At 35.6% G+C, this 18900-nt stretch overlaps 1 protein-coding gene across 1 annotated transcript; it reads right to left on the bottom strand.

The window, feature by feature from the left end:
- Window positions 1-14190: 14190 nt before the first annotated feature.
- Window positions 14191-17086, bottom strand: LOC122299757 (putative receptor protein kinase ZmPK1). The gene has a single exon (XM_043110185.1). It carries the CDS (start codon window positions 16924-16926, stop codon window positions 14527-14529), a length of 2400 nt encoding a protein of 799 aa, XP_042966119.1. The 5' UTR covers window positions 16927-17086; the 3' UTR covers window positions 14191-14526.
- Between the last annotated feature and the right edge of the window lie 1814 nt (window positions 17087-18900).

The raw sequence follows: 18900 nt of genomic DNA, 5'->3' as shown, positions 1-18900 counted from the left end.
TGCAGTGTTTTCTATTCCATTGGATAGTAGTCGGGGGCCGAATGGTTTCAGATCCAGTTTTTATAAATTCTATTGGGAGTTTATTTCCATGGAGGTGGTGGAGGCGGTGCATGATTTTTTCCGAGGTAATCCTTTCCAGAGATTTTTTTCAGCTACTTCTCTTGTACTTCTTCCAAAGATCGATAACTCAAAGAGTTTTGACAAGTTCCACCCTATCAACTTGTGTTTAGTATTTTACAAGATTTGTACTAAGATTTTAGTGGCTCGTATTTCGCCATTGCTTTCTTGGTTCATTTGCCAGGAACAAGGCGCGTTTATTCTTGGGAGAAGTATTTTTGATAATATAAGTTTGATTCAGGAAATGATACATTACCTTCATAGGCCAGCTCGGGGTGGTAATTATCTCATAAAAATCGATATGGCTAAGGCCTACAATAGCATTGAGTGGGGGTTTTTGATTCATGTGTTATGTGCCTTGAAATTTTCTATGGAGTTTTGTGGTTTGATAAGAAGTTATGTGTCTTCTCCTTGGTTTTCGGTGACTATGAATGGGGTTTCCAAAGGTTTTTTCAAAGGTGAGCGAGGGTTTCGACAAGGAGACCCCATCTCCCCATACCTTTTCATAGTGGTGGAGGACATTTTGTCTAGATTGTTGAAGGAAAATTTTCAGCAAGGTTTGATAAGACCTTTTCATCATCATAGAGACGCCCCTCTTATCTTTCACCTGTTATATGCGGATGACATTGTCATTTTTGCTAATGGCAATAAGTATTCATTAAAAAATATCTCGGAGTCTTTAGAGTTGTATGAAAAATAGTCGGGCCAAAAGGTGAGCAAGGAAAAATCATCGATTATTTTTTCGAAGCATATCTCTCATGTTAGAATTCGGATGTTGCTTCGATCTACTGGTTTTTCTGAAAGCTGTTTGCCGTTTAAATACTTGAGAGCTCCCATTTTCTCCGGAAGGCTAAAGGGTATCCACTTTGACGATTTTTTGGGGAAGATTAGAGATAGAATAGGAGGATGGCAAGCTAAACTATTGTCAAGTGGGGCATGGCTTCTTCTCTTAAAGCATGTCCTTGGGAGCATGCCTATCCACCTCTTATCTATTTTGCACGTTCCAAAGTCGATTATAAGGTCCTTCAATCAGTATTGTAGTAATTGTTTTTTGGGCCTCCATTAGGGGAAGCCGAAAAAGCATTAGAGGGCATGGAAGGGGATGTGCCATCCTAAAAAAGAATAGGGTATTGGTTTGAGAAATCTAGAAGACATTAAAAAATCCTTGCATATGAAGTTTGCTTGGAAGCTACTTACGGAAGATAATCTATGGGTTCGGTTTTTCAAATCAAAGTATGTTAAAAACTCCCATATCTCTTTACTTAATCCCTCAGTAGGTACAAGTTTTTGGGGGAAAGTAATTTGATGCATTCCGGAAGTTCTACAATTTGCAAGATGGCGAGTCAATGATGGCAATTTATCCTTTTGGAGTGATACTTGGTTGGAGGATGGTCCACTTTACAATGACCTTAGTAGTGTGGCTAATCCATCCCCGAAAATTAAAGAATGCACTTTGGAGGATGGATGGAATTATGAGCTTATAAATCAGTTGGTTGGTCATAACCGTTTGGAGGAAATCTTGATGGTTTTGGGCAACAGGAAAAATGGAGCAGATGTGCTAGTATGGACCCTATCCCCAGACAGGGTATTCTCCACAAAAAGTGCATGGGATTGTGTTCGGATCAAAATGCCAATTGATGATTGGGCTGTTTGGGTATGGCATCCTTCTCTTCCTAAATTCATGGCTACTACTATGTGGAAGGGGCTTCATGGTGCACTGAGTGTAGATGATCGGGTGACAAGAATTGGCATTCCTATTCTGTCAAAGTGTAACTATTGTGACCATGGAGCTTATGAAGATCTAAACCGTGTGTTGGCTAAGGGTGAGTTTGCTAAATGTATTTGGAGGAAAAGTGCTTTACAGGTGGGAATGACTATGAGGGAGGGTCGGTCTTGGAGGGAAATAGTTGTTAGTTGGAATAACACTACTACTAAATCTTCTACTATGGGTAACCTTATTGGGATCATCCCTTCTATTATTACTTGGAGATTATGGCCAAGAAGATGCAAAGCTCGTATGGAAGTCGGTGGTGAGTCTGTTGAACAAGTTTGGAAAAATATTTGCTATTGGATTACCAAAATAGGTGAGAAATTAAAGGCTGGAAAAAAAATTGAAAAGAAGAGATGAGGTAATCTTAAAAGAGGTAAATGTTCCTCCAAAAACGGTTACAAAGAAGACGCTGTAGGTGGTCAAGTGGTTTCGACCAAAAGAGGGAAGATACAAACACAATACCGATAATAGTAGCCAAGGCAATCCGGGGCAAGCTGGAGGTGGAGGAATAATCCGAAATTCCTCAAGTAATTTGATTAGAGCTTTTTTGGTTTCCCTAGATCAAGGAACAATTTCTTTTGTGAAATTAATGGCGGTTTATCATGGATTAAAATTGGCTAAAAGTATGGGTATTGTTCAGTTAGATAGAGAACTGGATTCTAGTACTGTGATAAAATGGTTGAAAACATCAGTTTGTGGTTTATGGTATGTGGAAGATTTTTGGGAAGAACTGGCGGTTATGATGAGAAATATGAATGTAGCTATCAATCATGTTTATCGGGAAGCCAATGCTCTAGCAGATTTCTTAGTTAGAATGGGTTCGGAGGGATGCACTAACTGCTGGGAATATTTTTCTGACCTACCTTGGAACCTTCATGGTCTTCTGAAGATGAATAAAGCAGGACTACCATATCTTCAAGATGGATAAACTGCCCTGTGTTGGGTACTCTGTCTTAGGCGTTCTAGGATTTTGCTTGGTTGTGCTTGGTTTCTTTTTTTTGGGTTTGGAATTTGCTTTGTTGTAACCATGGTTTTTCTCCGCCACACGTGAAGTTTTGAATAAACCTCGGAGGGTCTGTCCTCCTTTGTCAAAAAGAAGAAGAAGAAGAAGAAGAAGAAGAAGACACAAGTTTATTCCAAGAGAAGGTAACACAGCAGCACATAGGAGTGTAATTGGTCTGGTTTGGTCCTGTTTTGGACAAAATTTAGGACCGAACCGGTAGGTACTGGTTTAACATTTTTCAAGACCGATTACGCACTGGTTTCTCTCCTAAACCAGTACTTCGGTTTTCGGTTTTAATAAAATACAAATTTGTCATAAAAAATTTTGTTTAAAAAAAAAACTGATTAAAAAAATCTGTTTTATCCTTAAGTCAATTTGTTATTGTTAGTTAATTAGTGGGTTGTTGAGTAATGCAAATGGTAGTGGGTCTGGATGTGATCTTGTAAATTGTAATGAGTATTGTTTCATTGTATTTAAATTCCTGTGAATCTGTGATCAATGAAATGGATAATGAAAATTCTCACTACTAATGATTCAACAACCCTAATAACACAATTACAAAAGTCCTAAATTTTGGATTTAACAACGTTAATAACACAAATACTTATACCATCTACCAGATTCACAAAACCCTAATTATTCATCAAGTTTCAAAGTAATTTCAAATAACTTAAATAAGTGAAATGAAAAACAATAATTGAGACAAATTACAGTGGGTCTGTGCATGGAACGATGGAAGAAAAAAAGAAGAAGGAGAAAAGGCAAAGCGCATGGACTCACGGAGCAAGGAGCAAGAAGAAGAAAAGAAGGGAGGAAGAAGTAGTGCTGATTTGCTAAAGCCTGAAGTGGTCTGGGAGTCTGGAAGGCACAGCAGGAGGATTGAGCGAGCAAAGGAAAGAAAGAAAGCAAAAAGTAAAAGTAAAAGCTAAAGCCCTAATAACAAAGTCCAAAACGCACCATATTATTACTATTAATATATTATAGACTTGCACGCAGCACAGATAATACTTAATATAGTATTAGAGTTAAAGAATATAAATATATATATATATTAGTATTACTGTATTAGTATATATATATATTATAGACTCTTGCATGCAACACGGATAATAGAGTACTATTAGTTTTAAAGAATATAAATATATGTATATATATATTAGTATTACTGTATTAGTATATATATAATAGACTAATAGACTATATAGTTATACATAATACATTAAAGAATATATTATATAATAGACTATTAGTATTAATACTATAAGTCTATATTAGACCATTAGTATTAGTGTATATATATATATATATTAGTATTAGTTATAGCTATATAATATATTAGACTATATAATAGTATTAATATTAGACTATTAATATAGATATATATTAGTATTAGTTATGGTAATTTAGTATAACTATATTAGTATTATAAATAGACTTAAAGTATATTACCAATAGTAATATTGTATTAGACTATTAGTATCATTATAAATATTAGTATTGATTATAGTGATTAGAATAACTATATATTAGTAGTTGTTAATTGTTATAGTGAGTTTAGTTTATTATAAGAATATTATTGATAGACTATATTGATAGTATTTGTATAGTAATTTAGTATTAGTATTACTATATCATTATTTGATATGTGATTATTTAGTATAATGTTTTATATACTAAATTATACATAGACTTAAAGTATAATACTAATACTAATATAGAATTAGATTATTAGTATTTAATTAGTATGAGGTCGTAAAATTTAAATTGTATTAATATATATAATAGACTAATAGACTATATAGTTATACATAATAAATTAAAGAATATAATAAACTATTAGTATTAATACTATAAGTCTATATTAGACTATTAGTATTAGTATTAGTTATAGCTATATAATATATTAGACTATATAATAGTATTAATATTAGACTATTAGTATAACTATATATTAGTATTAGTTATGGTGATTTAGTATAACTATATTAATATAAATATAACTATATATTAGTGTACTAATATATTAGTATAGCTATTTATTAGTAATAGTTATAGTGATTTAGTATAACTATATTAATATAAGTATAACTATAGTCTATATTAGAATATTAGTATTAGTATTAGTATATATGTGAATATTTTATATGTAATTATTTTTTTTTGAAAAAAATAACCTCAGAATCTTTTATTCCTTCAACTTCAGTAACAACATTTTTGTCCCTCAGTACATAAAATTGCATACCTTCCGGACCCTCTTCCATCCATATTCTATCCTCATTTACAGTAAAAGAAAATTTAGCAAGAAAATGAGCTACACAGTTACTCTCTCTATATGCATGTATAACCTTCCAACTAGTCCTATTTCTCAACACCTCCTTCATATCTTCAACTACCTGACCATGCCATTCCCAGCTTGACTCAGGATTGTTTACTGCTCTTACCACTTTCAAAGCATCTCCTTCAAATATCACTTCTGTTATATTCAAGTCTGCACATAGTTTCATAGCTTGTCTTAAGGCCTGTAGTTCAGCCACTAAAGGATCTCGCACATTCCTTTTCTGTGAGCATAATGAAACCATCACATCCCCATTCTCATCCCTTATCACTACACCAATCCCCATCCTTCATTCCTTAAGATTCAGTGCAGCATCCCAATTTACTTTAACTTGGTCTTTTGTAGGAGCCTTCCATCTACAAGATCTCCTCATTCTTATACCTGCATCTTGATTCTTATGACTCTGTTGTTGAACTTGTTTAAACTGAAACAATCTGTCAGCAGCTAGCTTGAAGAGCACATCAGGCTTTTCAAATTTGTTTTCAAACACAAAACTGTTTCGCCTCAACCAAATACTTCTAAGAACCATTGCCATCAACTCCAGATCATTTATACTCAGCTTTTCACACCAATCTGCCCACAACTCTTGCATCTCCCTTTCATTTGAAACCCATTTTTGTATAGGACTAGCATTTTCTGCCCAAACATCCATGGCTCCTCCACAACTCCATAAAGCATGAGATACCGTCTCCTTATGAATTTTACAGACTGGGCAGTAGTAATCCTTTACAATCTTTCTACAAGCCAAGTTCATGTTTGTCAGTAAATAATTGTTTAATGCTTTCCATAGAAACATTTTAACTACACCAGGCACTTTCAATTTCCACATAATCTTCCAATTTTCTAGGTTTTTATCTGATACCTCTCCCTTTTCCTTATTTCTTCTACTCACTTCTAAATGATAAGCACTTTTTATATTAAATTGTCCATCCTGTGAGTGAGCCCAAATTAGTTTGTCTGGTAACCCTGATGTACTCATGGGTAAACTACAAATTAATGCAGCCTCCTCTTCATTCAAAATACCCTTTATCATCTCTTCCTTCCATGTCTTTGAACCCTCTTCAATGAATTCTGAAACTTTTGCATCTGCTTCAAGAAGAGTTCTAGGAGTTTGTACCCGCAAAGTGGATAATTTTGGTATCCATTTATCCCCCCATATATTGATCTGCCTTCCATTCCCAACTCTCCACACCAACCCTTCTTTTAATAACTCCAATGACCCCCATAGACTCCTCCACATAACGGAGGGTCTATGCCCCAAATTTGAATCCAATATCGTGAAATGCCTGAAGTACTTATCTTTTAAAACCATAGCAGCCATAGATTGAGGTTTAGTCAGTACTCTCTAACATTGCTTTGCCAATAAAGCCATGTTAAAAATTTCAATCTCTCTAAACCCCAATCCACCACCACTCTTAGCTGTCCCCATTTTTGCCCAACTCTTCCAATGGATTTTATGATCATCTTTCTTGAATCCCCACCAGAATTTTGCCATCTGAGCCGCTATCTCTTTACATAAATTCTTTGGGAGCTTAAAAACTGACATGTAGTAGGTTGGTATAACTTGTATAACAGCTTTCAATAACACCTCCTTACCTGAAGGTGATAAGAACTGATTTTTCCAGTTACTAATCTTCTTCCATACTCTAAAAGAGTGATTAGAATAACTATCTATTAATATTTGTTAATTGTTATAGTGAGTTTAGTTTATTATAACTATATTATTGATAGACTATATTGACAGTATTAGTATAGTAATTTAGTATTAGTATTACTATGTCATTATTTTATATGTGAATTATTTAGTATAATGATTTATATACCAATTTATACATAGACTTAAATAGGGGTGTTTAACCGGGTTTCGGACCAGGTATATCCGGGCCAGAATCCGGATTCAAAATCTGGATCGGGTTCCGGCCCAGTCATATCCGGGTTATGACCCGGTCCGAAACCCGGAAATCCGGGTTTCGGATCAAAAACAGGGTTTTTTTATTTTTATTTTTTATTTATTGATACTGTAACCTTTCGGATTGGATTGCTGGTAGCAGTCCGAACAGGGCTGGCATTGGAGCCAGTTGATGTCGCTACCGGTGTCAAGGACCACGTAGAAGGGCTTGGGCAGGCTTCCCACACCCATGCACGAGAAGTACTTGCCACTACCCTGGCTCGTCCCGGACACGATCGGAGTGGACAGGTCCTTAGGGCGAAGCTCCGTCCTCATGGGTTCAAGATCCGACTCACTCACGCCGTCGATGGATACCTGGAGCTTGGTTTTGAGCGATCTGACTCGGGCCGAGTCGGGCTCGAGTCGAGAAAAAATGAGGCTCTTGTAGTCTTTATATGAGGTCTTGAGTAGAAAGTCTCGTGGGTGAAGCTGAACCGAGAAAGACGAGGAGTTAGCGAAAGTTTGTTGTTGCATGTCTTCATCATGTTCGCCAAAGGGTTGAGCCATTTCAGGGTCGAAATTGAGGACTGGTTGGGCTTGTTTCAGCGAGGCCGACACGTCGAGGAATGCGTGTGTAGCCTCCTCCGTTAAGCCACGGGAGAGAGCCAAGGGAAGTAAAGAAACAGCTAGGGCGACGAAGATGGCGAAGAAGAAGCTACAGAAAAAAAGCTGGGGAGGGAGGCGAAGGAGTTCATCGTAGAGCACAGAGAGAGAGAGAGAGAGAGAGAGAGAGAGAGAGAGAGAGAGAGAGAGAGAGAGAGAGAGAGAGAGAGAGAGAGAGAGAGAGAGAGAGAGAGAGAGAGAGAGGGAAATCAGAAGGGGGGGCGGCGCTAGAGAAGTAGGGATTTTTTTTTTTGGTTTATAAAACCCGGGTACCGGGTTTTAAACCCAGATCCGGATTTAAAATCCGGTTTTTTAAATCTGGGTGCCGACCCAGATTTAACCCGGGCCGAAAACCGGAACCGGAATCAACCGGATTCCGGGTCGGGCCGGATTTTATCCGGCCAGGATGAACAGCCCTAGACTTAAAGTATAATACTAATAGTAAATATAGTATTAGACTATTAGTATTTAGTATTAGGTCATAAAATGTAAATTGTATTAATATAAATTATATACTAATATATATAATTTATATTTATCTACTAATGTCTTATGTACTTATAAAAAAAAATATTGAGAGTTTTAAGTTTATTAGGCCATCAAAATTTAGTAATAATATTTAAGTGATTTTCTTTCTTTTTTGGTTCTCACTTATGATAAAATGTTATTAATAAATAATAAATATTTATAATATTATATATTTAAAGCATATGATCAATTAAATTTTCATATTTAAGATTAAACTTTTATTTTATAAATTATAATAACATTATCTTATATATAATTATAATTTATATTATTATATATAAAAATATTATATATTAAAAATAAATAAATAAAATATATTAAATAGTACAGGTCTAGACCCAACATGACTAGAACCGGAATCGGACCGGTTCTGGCCGGTTTCTATCTCTAGAAACCGGTTCTGGACCGAACCAGTCTAAAACTGGAACAATTGGGCCGTTCTGGGCTAGTTTTCCGGTTTGTCGGGATTTTTTTACACCCCTAGCAGCACACTTGCTAGCAATGTATGCTTTGAGTTTGAATAGCGAGGGTTAATAGGTCTAGATAGAGGAAAGACCCGATGTAATTATAAGCATTGTCCTTGAGAGAAACGCTTTAATGTTAGTAGACTTTGTTAATAATACGAATTACATGTGCTTACCAAAAATTACATTTGCTTGAAAACTACATTACCACAAATTACATAAGCACAAAAACAACCCATATAGTTTGAAAAATACATTGTCACAAAAATAGCCCCACTTCAAAAATTACATTGCCACAAGGAATTGAAAAATGCAACATTATCACAACAAAGCTTACAAAAACTCCACAATAACAATTTCTTGTAAAAATTTGGGAAGATTGCAACAATCACTCTCAAGGAATCATTCAGATCCAAATAAAATCTTTGTGCTTGGTTTATATGCCTCAAGTTCTGGAATGACCTCAGATTCTCCAGAGAATGACATGTTTGTGCTTGGTATAAAAATGACATGTTTGTGCTTGGTATATATTTATTCACTTCTTTAATTACACACGATCCTTATAGTCACATTTATGAAATAACACAAGCAGATCAATAGCTTCTAGAGTTAATAATTGCTGAAATAGCCAAATTTGAATGACTATTAATAATTGTTTGAAAACAATTAACCAAATATGCATAGTTGGAAAACAAATAAAGAAATGGTAAATGATAGCCTCACTTGGCCTCCTCATTGCCTAATAGCCTTGGTTGTGTGATATTACTATACTAAGTTCCAAAAAAAAAAATAATCATGATCATTATCACCAAATTGAGATAGCAGGAGGGCCTCACTTCAATGAGATTCATCATCATAAATTTCCTACAAGTCTAAATTTTAGGATAAAAAAATAGACATATCTATTAGAAAGGAATAAAAATATGTTCAAGAAAATATATATAATTGCAAAAAAAAAAAAAAAAAAAGAAGTTATTACCTATTTTTTCTTTATCATAGTTGCAACCTTTTCTACAATCGGATCCTTTGTTTTCGTTGGGGATCTCCATTTTCCCCATACAATGTGAGGGCATAATATTTTCTTACATTTGTCCACGACAATTTTAGTAGTCACAATTGGTTGAAGAAAGTTTTGACTCAAATGTTAAGCCTTCACATTTATCCTCAAATTTATCTAAATGGCGTGAAAATGTATTATTATAATGTTGGTCATCATTTGGGGATACAAACGTCTCTAATTTCAAACATCTTTTCACCACAATCTCATAATTCCGTCCATCTTCATTTTCCTGCAAGTCATCATTGCTACTTTTGACCCTTGTGTATCTCCTCTTTAAGTCCTTTATTCATTGATCCAAGATATATTTTTGCTGCAACAAATTAATATTCCTCATATGACATATAACAAATGCATGCCTACAGAGAAGCCCCTCATCTCAGAGAATGCACACGTGCATTTTGCCTCACACTCATTTTCATTGTAGTAAACTGAGTAATGCACATTTTTCAAATGATCATCAATGTTTATCTAATCCAAGACTTCAAAACTGGAAATTACACCTTTAGTGCTAACAAGTGTGAAATTACATAAAATCAGCCCTAACACCTCTCATTGGACCTCCTTGAACTTTGCATTTGTATACACAGCTTGGGATTGCTTTGCAATGCTAAACAGAGATATGAATGGGATTGAGCAGCTGAATGAATTGAAATCAACTTTCACTTTGCCCTCCACTTGCTTGTTTAGTGCAATGTTAAATTGATCCACAAATCCCTTTAATGTTGTACTAGAATTACAAACCTGTTGAAAAAAGCTTTCACGCTTTCAAACTTCTGTGTAGTATTTCTCATTCCAGCCCAAAATATATTTTTCAAGTAAACTAGTACCCAAAACTCGCTCTCATTGTACAACCCTTGAATCCATGCAGTAGATGCAAGATTGTATGTATCAAGTAGTTTCCCTTATTTATCCTCAAATTTTCCATAGGTCTGTGAATCATAAAGATAACTCTGAATATAAGTCTTCAACCCAACATTGAATTGGGATGAGATCCCAATTTTTTTGGCAGTTTTCGCATGATGTGCCAAAGATAGTATGCCTGGCGAGTATCTGGAAATACAATAGCAATTGCACTTTTTATTGCCTGATCTTGATCTGTTATTATCACTTCAGAAGCTCGACCACTCATGCGCTTCAACCATATTCGAAACAACCAAACAAACGTAGTTGTGTCCTGGCTTGAATCAAATGAGCACCTAGCAGTATAGATTGTCGATGATGGTTCACACCCAAAAAGGGATCAAAAGGCATACCGTATCTATTTGTTAGATATGTTGTATAAAAGGTGATTACATCTCCAAAGTACGCATAAGATGCTCAACTGCATGACACCCAAAACACTTTTTTGATCCTAAACTCATCGTCCAAATCCATAATGGATGCAAAACCATCATTCAACTATGCCATTCTATCAAAATAGTCACTAAGTGTTTCGGCACCTCCTTTACCAAATCTTAAGTGTTTGGCTTTGTCAATAAAGTCCCTACAATCTTTCCCTATTGATTCAAGATTCTCATACCCTCTTGGGTCAACAACAAGGGCATTGAAATTTTTGTTCATTGAAATACCTACTCTGCCATTCAACTCAAGCATCCTTTGACTATTACTTTAAATACTTGTTAGTTGTTACATAAAAAAAAAAAATATTGACTCATATTAGAACAACTATTCACAAAAGGAGAAAAGTTGGGTTTTTTTAGCTATAATTTAGGCTAATTGTTTTTCTTAAAAGAAATATCCAAGCCACTTGCTCCATGGATCTCGGCTCTCCGGTATGGTAGTTATCTTCCTATATATCTTCCTTCGGTTCCTTGTGAAAGGGTATATACAAGATGAAGTGGGATTTGAAGCTTGATGAACAACATAAGTTGTATTCCCCATCTGCCAGTCAGGACAATCTTAGATGAATAACTGTCAATTTTTGCATTATCAGATTCAGAACAATAGATTTTATATTTAAAGTTCTGTGAAAATTTTGTTGAAAGATCTTGTTAATTTTGAACAAGTATTTTAATTAATTAAGCCATATTTATTGATATGCCATTCTTTATAGCGATAAAGAGAACATACTAAATAGAGGATGATGTTGTCAAATCTAATTTTTACGTGCCAATTATAGCTTTTCAAGATAACAAAATGAGGGAGGCATGGTGGATTCAGTCATCACGGTTGCTGGATATATGCTTATTATATTAAGTTATTAAGAATAGTGTAATGATTTGTAAAAGCTTTGAATATACAAATCTTGAGCAGATGTTTTGAAAAATATAAACCCCATCATGAAAATTTTAAAAAGAGTGGTGGTACTGTGCCACTTGTATGCTTGAAGATGACTACTTGACGTGTCTTGCCATGTCACACTATATTAAAAAAGAAAAACACACACACACACACAAAAAGGGGTTGAACGAAATACAGATGTAATTTGAGATTCATCCATTGATATACGCTCGACTACCCTCGCCCTCTCCTTTCCCTCCAGTTGCCCTCCTGTCGTTGTGCCGTCGCCTTCCCGTCACTGAACATCGGCTCCCTTTTCCAAATCTGGCAGCTCAAAGCTGCTTTGAAGAAGTGGATTTACTCACGCGGTGGCAGAGCTTCCCCACCCAAATCCCCACCTAGATCTGGCCATACGGTGAGCTTTGAATAAGTGACTTTATTCTTCATATGTTCTTGGTGTCTGGATTGAAATAGAGGACATTTTGTTTGGCAGTTGATGTTGGGTTTGAGCAGAAAAAAATGGATACCAGTTTCATTCCACTAGAAATAATGGATGTTTTTTCAGCCCCTTTCCCGTTAACTCCTTCTCCACTAGAAAGCACTAGCCAAAAGAATGAGAGACTACTTGAGCTTGTCAATAAAAAGAATATATTTTCAAAACAGAGTCCTTAAAGCTATGAGGGAAATTTTATATTCAGCATCAAGAATATATTTGTAAAGACTTCACGCAACAGGTCAATTTTTTATTAACAATAGGTGGGTTTGAAGAACAGAGCATGATCTATACCAGGTGGGTTTTTGTAGAAAAAACTGTCGGTGAGTACATAATCTACCATGAAAAAACTAAACCATAATCTCCCATGAAAATACTAAACAAAGAAAAAGAACACTGAATCACATACATAATCGCATACAAAGTGAAGTGTCAGTGGGTACATAATCTAGCCAAGCTCAATTTTTTTTACCTTTTACTTACCACTGAATCGCATTGGAGTGAATACACAGAGAAGCTGTCGATGAGAGTCTAGCCAAGTGCAATACATAGATAAGCTGTCAAACCCAATATCGTGTGGAATTTCTGTGGATGGAAAGTCGTTGGAAATGGGGCGGAGAATGGTAGTCAACGCCGTAAGAAGGGGGGAAATGTGGATGCGAGGGATTGGTCTTCACAATTCACACACACAAACAGACTACGCACATGAAAAGGGTTGAATCTTTTTTGTCTTGATGGCATGCCACATCAAGAGCTACGTCAACCACCACGTCAGGCGGTCATTTTTTTTAAAAAAAAATCACTTTTTCTAGTGAAGCTCAATGTTTTACAAAAGGCCTTTGGTAGGCTTGCACATTTAAGATTTAGACCTAGCATTACTCGAATAGAGTGCGACAAGTGGCACTTCCATACAATATATGCAACATCAATATCTACAAAACTTAGCTTATTCCTTGGTATCTCATGTGTGTTTCACAATGGCAAGAATTGACTCCATGAGTGATTGGAGTCAGGGACCTCAATGGTGATTAATTTATTTTTCCAACGATAGAAGTCTATCGTAGGCATTTAGAGAGAAGAAAAAACAATAAAACCATTGATTGATGTTGCTTGAGAGTGTTGGAGTTCAAAGAGCTCATTTATTTTATTAAAAACAGGTATGGAATGTCATTATTTTGATTAATAAACTCTAATCAAGAATATCAATATTTTTTCTGGATATAATTTTATGTTTCTTTTGTTCTAGGTAGTGAGTAGCAGAAAATCAATCAAGTCTTTATTCATGTATATGACATGCTTGCCATCACTAGTGAATTTAGGAGTGGCAATTCGTGTTTCTGGGTCGTGTTTATATCGTGTCAAATCATAATCATTCGATTAAATGGATCAACCTGAATACGATTCGCAAAGTTAAATGAGTCAGATTTTCAAATACTAATAATACCTATTCAAATAACGGGTCATATCCTATCACCAGTTTTGACCTGAATAATAATTAATTTTAAATTAATCAAAATCAACATGACGTGACTCATTTCTACCCATTTCATGTAAATGGATTGAACTAAACTGTATAAATAAAAGTTAAAACTTACATTTACTAGTAACTACAAAATCTTAAAAAAAAAAAAACAATAATACTACCTACTAACAAAAAAATCAATATTTTTCATATTTTAACTAATAATAAAACCGCTATTACAACTTAACAACAACAAATACGAGCATAGGTCCAATATAACAACATAAGCATATTGAAAAATACCAATATTACAATCCAGTAATAACAAAATTGTAATTTTGAAATAAAATTTAAACTGTTTATTGCAAGTTGATTTCCATTTAAACGGATTGACCTGTTTATTAATCATGTCTTAATTGTTCAACCCGTTTTAACTTGAACCCGTTTATACCAAACTCAAACCCGCTAATTTTGAGTCTTATTCCGGTTGCGAGTTCACGAGTTGTCTCATATATTACTACCCTAATGATAATTTTCTGGGGCCAAAAGCATCTCAACGACTTCTCTCATGCTGGGCCTTGCATCTTTTTCTTCCTCTGCACATTGTAGAGCAACCCCAATCAGAGTTTCCATCTTTCGTACGTCATATTTGCCTTTCAAGCTTGGGTCTATGATCTCTTCAAGCCAAGACTCAGTTAAAGTCGCCCTATTCTTCTTTTCCCTCACCCACGAAACAAGCCTTTTGTGCTGTGGCTGCTCTCCACTGTCTGTGTCATGGACACCCTTGGCTACATCTTTTCCGGTCACCATCTCCAACACAACAATCCCGTAGCTATAAACATCTACTTTGGAGGTGATGGGTAGATTAAATACCCACTCTGGAGCCATGTATCCGCGGGTTCCTCTCATCCTCGAGAAACTCGGATTGTTGGGTTCTCCTCTACTTTGTAGTTTGGACAGGCCAAAATCTGCAACCCTTGGTTGATAATTAGAGTCTAGGAATATGTTTTCAGGTTTTACATCGCAGTGTAAAACCCATTCCAAGCACTCTTCATGCAAATAAGACAGGCCTTTTGCAGTGCCCAAAGCAATTTCAAACCTTTTCTTCCAGTCAAGTGAATTGGAAGAGAGGTTGTCTGCCAATGAACCATGCTCCATGTACTCGGTCACCAAAAGCCGCTGCTTTCCCTCGGCACAGTAACCCCACATTTCTATCAAGTTCATGTGGTTAAGCCTACCAATGATGTTCACTTCTGCTAAAAATACTTCTTCTCCTTGGTTGGCTTCGTATAGTTGCTTGATTGCTGCAACTCGATTGTCTGCCAACACCCCTTTGTATACAATCCCTCCAGCACCTCTTCCAATCTCTTCAGTAAAACCCTTTGTGGCCTTCTTCAACTCCGAATATGTAAATTTTCTGAATCCAGTGATGGCAAGAAGATAGCCTTGCTTGTCTGCAGTAGAACTTTTGGGGGTTCTAATGAAGAGACACCACACCAAAAAGATACCCACAATTTCTAGTCCTCCTAATCCACATACAAACCAGAGCATGAATTTCACAGTCCCGTTTATCCGGTTTTTTAAGTATACTCTTTCTAGTAGCAGGCGAGCTTCACTTGGACAATTTAAACCGATTTCTTCTGCAAGATTGGCGTTCGAAAGGGGATTTGAGAGATCTTTTTTCGGCACTCTCAGATAGAAGCTTCCTCCAAAAGAAGGCAAACGATGTCCATTCATCAATAGAGTCTTGGGGTAACAACTTGAATGTGTATCTTCCGGGGAAAAGGAGTATTGGAATGCTCTGCACTCGGGCAATTCCAAGCATAACGTCTTGCATTGAGCAAGTGTATAGTTGTTGTAGCTACCATAATCAAAACCATAGAAATCAAGATGGGATTGCTGCCAAAAATCAAACTTGTTTTTCCCAAAAGAGAGATCAAATTCGGGTTCACACCCTTGAGACCAATCGGTATGATTTATCATCTTATATCCTCGAATGCACGAACACTTTCTGCCAATATCAGGAAAATAGCTGCATATACTGTTAGCGCCACAAACACCATGAATAATACAAGGTACCTGCCAGGCCTGCCATGAAACAACCCACATCTCGCCCTCCACGTCCCAACTGTACAATCGAAGATTACCATCGTAATCAAGGGTCAATCTTCTATGAAGCAATTGCCCATAGTCAGTTGACGAAAAGGTAAATTTATCAGAAGAACTAAAGTTCCCGAAGGAATCAAGCACCGCGATTCTGCTACTATTGTACACGAACCTTTTGGCTTGCCCGCGCGTAAGCCATGGTGCAGGCCAGTAAGGACTGGAAATGTTAGCCCGATCATAAAGAAGGCAGAGGACGTTATCATTATCGAAAAGAAGCTTGTAGAAGCCAGAGGAATAGTTGGTCTGGCTTCTCGAGGAGACAAGCTTTGTATTTCTGGTTAGAAATTGCTGGGGAAGCAAGGTATCTGTGGGAAAGTCGAAGCTTTCCCACAAACTGTCACCACCCAAAGTTCGTAGAACAAGATTACCAGTATCGTAAAGATGCAATTCTAAAGACGAGATAAAAACAGTGTTTGTCTCCCAGGCGATGAACTTACCGGCGTCGGTTAAGATAAGATTACCAGTTCTGAGCAGGGAGAGCTTCGATTTCCTTCCGTTAACCGGTTGGTCTCGGTTGGCCATCCAGACAACGGTGCGGTCCTGACGCCTTGAGGTTCGGGAGGCGAACCATATGGCAAAGCAATAAGCATTTTCACCGACGGGGTAAAAGCCCGCGGAGAACACTCCATTCGGCGAAGTCAAAACATCTTCCGGGTTCTCGCTGGAGAGAGACAAACCAGAGCTGAAAGTGCGATTTGTGGATGTCGCCGGAGCAAACAATGCCGAGAAGAGGATTAACCAGATCAGAGTGCCCATGAACTTGATGGAATGAAAGCTCAAAAGGACAGGCGGCGTAGGAAAGATACGCAGAGAAGTATGCTGAAGCGATAATGGCCTTTACCCTTTACTCCTTGCTCTCTGTGTCATAAGTTTTGGGTGGCTAAGCAAGTCAATGCCCTGCAGAAGTCGGCGGCTAAGCAAGTCAATGCCCTGCAGAAGTCGGTGAAGCAATCGAGGGACGCAAATCCACGCGTTACCGGTGTAATTGGTTCGGTTATTTTATACTTATTTTACAATCCAATTCATAGTTCAATTTTAAAAATTTAAGATATCGATATCCAACCAATTCATCACGAAAATTAAAATTTTCAACTTTTTTTTTTTAATTATATATAAGTTATATTATAGTATCTAATTACGTATTATGATACGAGGATCTAATTTATTTCTTATTTGATTATATATAATAATAATAATATTATGATATTTACATATATTAAATTATTAGTTTATTTATAGTATAGTATAAGTACAATATTTAACTATAATATATATAAGTTTCAGACTTTTTATATAAATATATATTATTAAATATGTAAATAAACATATTTGTAAGATTAATTGGCATAAATAATGAAATTAAAATTTTATGTAAATAAACATATAACACATATATAATATAAAAAATTAATAATATAAAAAATATTTAATATATTATATATAAATTTAAAATATCTATATTCTGATTTGGTTAAGTCCAACCCCATTTTTAAAACATGAAAATTGGGATCGGTCAGGTTAGATTTGATTTCCATTCATGAGAATGTAAACCAAACCGAACCAATTACAAACCGGATCAAACCATTTGTTCAACGAGTTTTCGGGTTTGTTTTCTACACACACTGTAGGCGTTCAAATCTGGTTGCTATATGTAAGAAAAGTAGTTCTTATCTTCATGGCTCACACACGACGACTTGCCTTCAAGATAGACCAAAAAACTGATAAGAACGCGGTTGGTGGACACGAACTCTTGGTAAGAACGCTGTTGTGGGGTATTGAGTTTTTGTTGTACGACAAAACTTCAATCAAATCGGCCCTCACAACTCCCTCCTTGTTCCTTGTTATAAAGGCATTGTAGTCAAGAGGATATGAACCTAGCACTAGATATAACCAATGGGTGATGATATTCTTATAATTCACTTATAATTTATTTATAATTTATTAATAAAATAATATTTGTTTAAATTTCAAACACATCAAATCAAAATCAAAATTAAAATAAATATATAAAATAATATTATTTTTTTAGAAGGTTGTAGAAGAATTATAAATGAGTAGTTATTTTATCATTTTCCATAACCAATAATGATGGTGCACATGCCCATTATCTGAGCTGAACAGGTCTATGAGGTTTCTTTTTTTGTTTGTTTTCAGTCTCAGCTAGTATTTTCTAGCTTGGAGCTTTCCAAACCAATTTCTTCCCATGGATCTCTTCTAGTCTCTGTGAAGGATACAGAGCAATTATAGACTCATGGCATAAATTAGTGACTTCAGTTGAAAGTTTCAATACAAGTTTTGGTATAATTTAACACTCTGCTTTCATGAGACTCCATACAAAACTGTGACTTTTGTTCTGCGTCTCCAAAACCTATAAAAAGAATCCTAAATATTGCCAAGCTAATCTTTATGATATATTTTAAATAATATTTTCTGTCCAAATGATTGAAAGAATATTCACTAGACACATAACTATAACATGCCTGAAGTGAAAATTAAAATGAACCAAATTTATAGACACACATAACAATAAATAAATCTTGAAGTGAACCACAAATCAACAATATCCTCAAACACAAATCAATCTTAAAGAACAACAATATAAGCAACAATAAAGAAAAAAAAAAATGAAATGAATCAATTTATATACACACATAACAACAAATAAATCTTGAAGTGAACTACAAATGAAACATCTGGTCTCGGAGAGATGATCTGATCTGGGGAGGTCGA

This window comes from Carya illinoinensis, chromosome 16, assembly GCF_018687715.1.
Source record: "Carya illinoinensis cultivar Pawnee chromosome 16, C.illinoinensisPawnee_v1, whole genome shotgun sequence".
NCBI lineage: Eukaryota > Viridiplantae > Streptophyta > Magnoliopsida > Fagales > Juglandaceae > Carya > Carya illinoinensis.
This window is presented reverse-complemented; position numbering and strand designations above follow the sequence as displayed.

Coding starts and splice junctions, on each gene's coding strand:
- LOC122299757 (XM_043110185.1), bottom strand. CDS start 16,926: ATGGGCACTCTGATCTGGTTAATCCTCTTCTCGGCATTGTTTGCTCCG.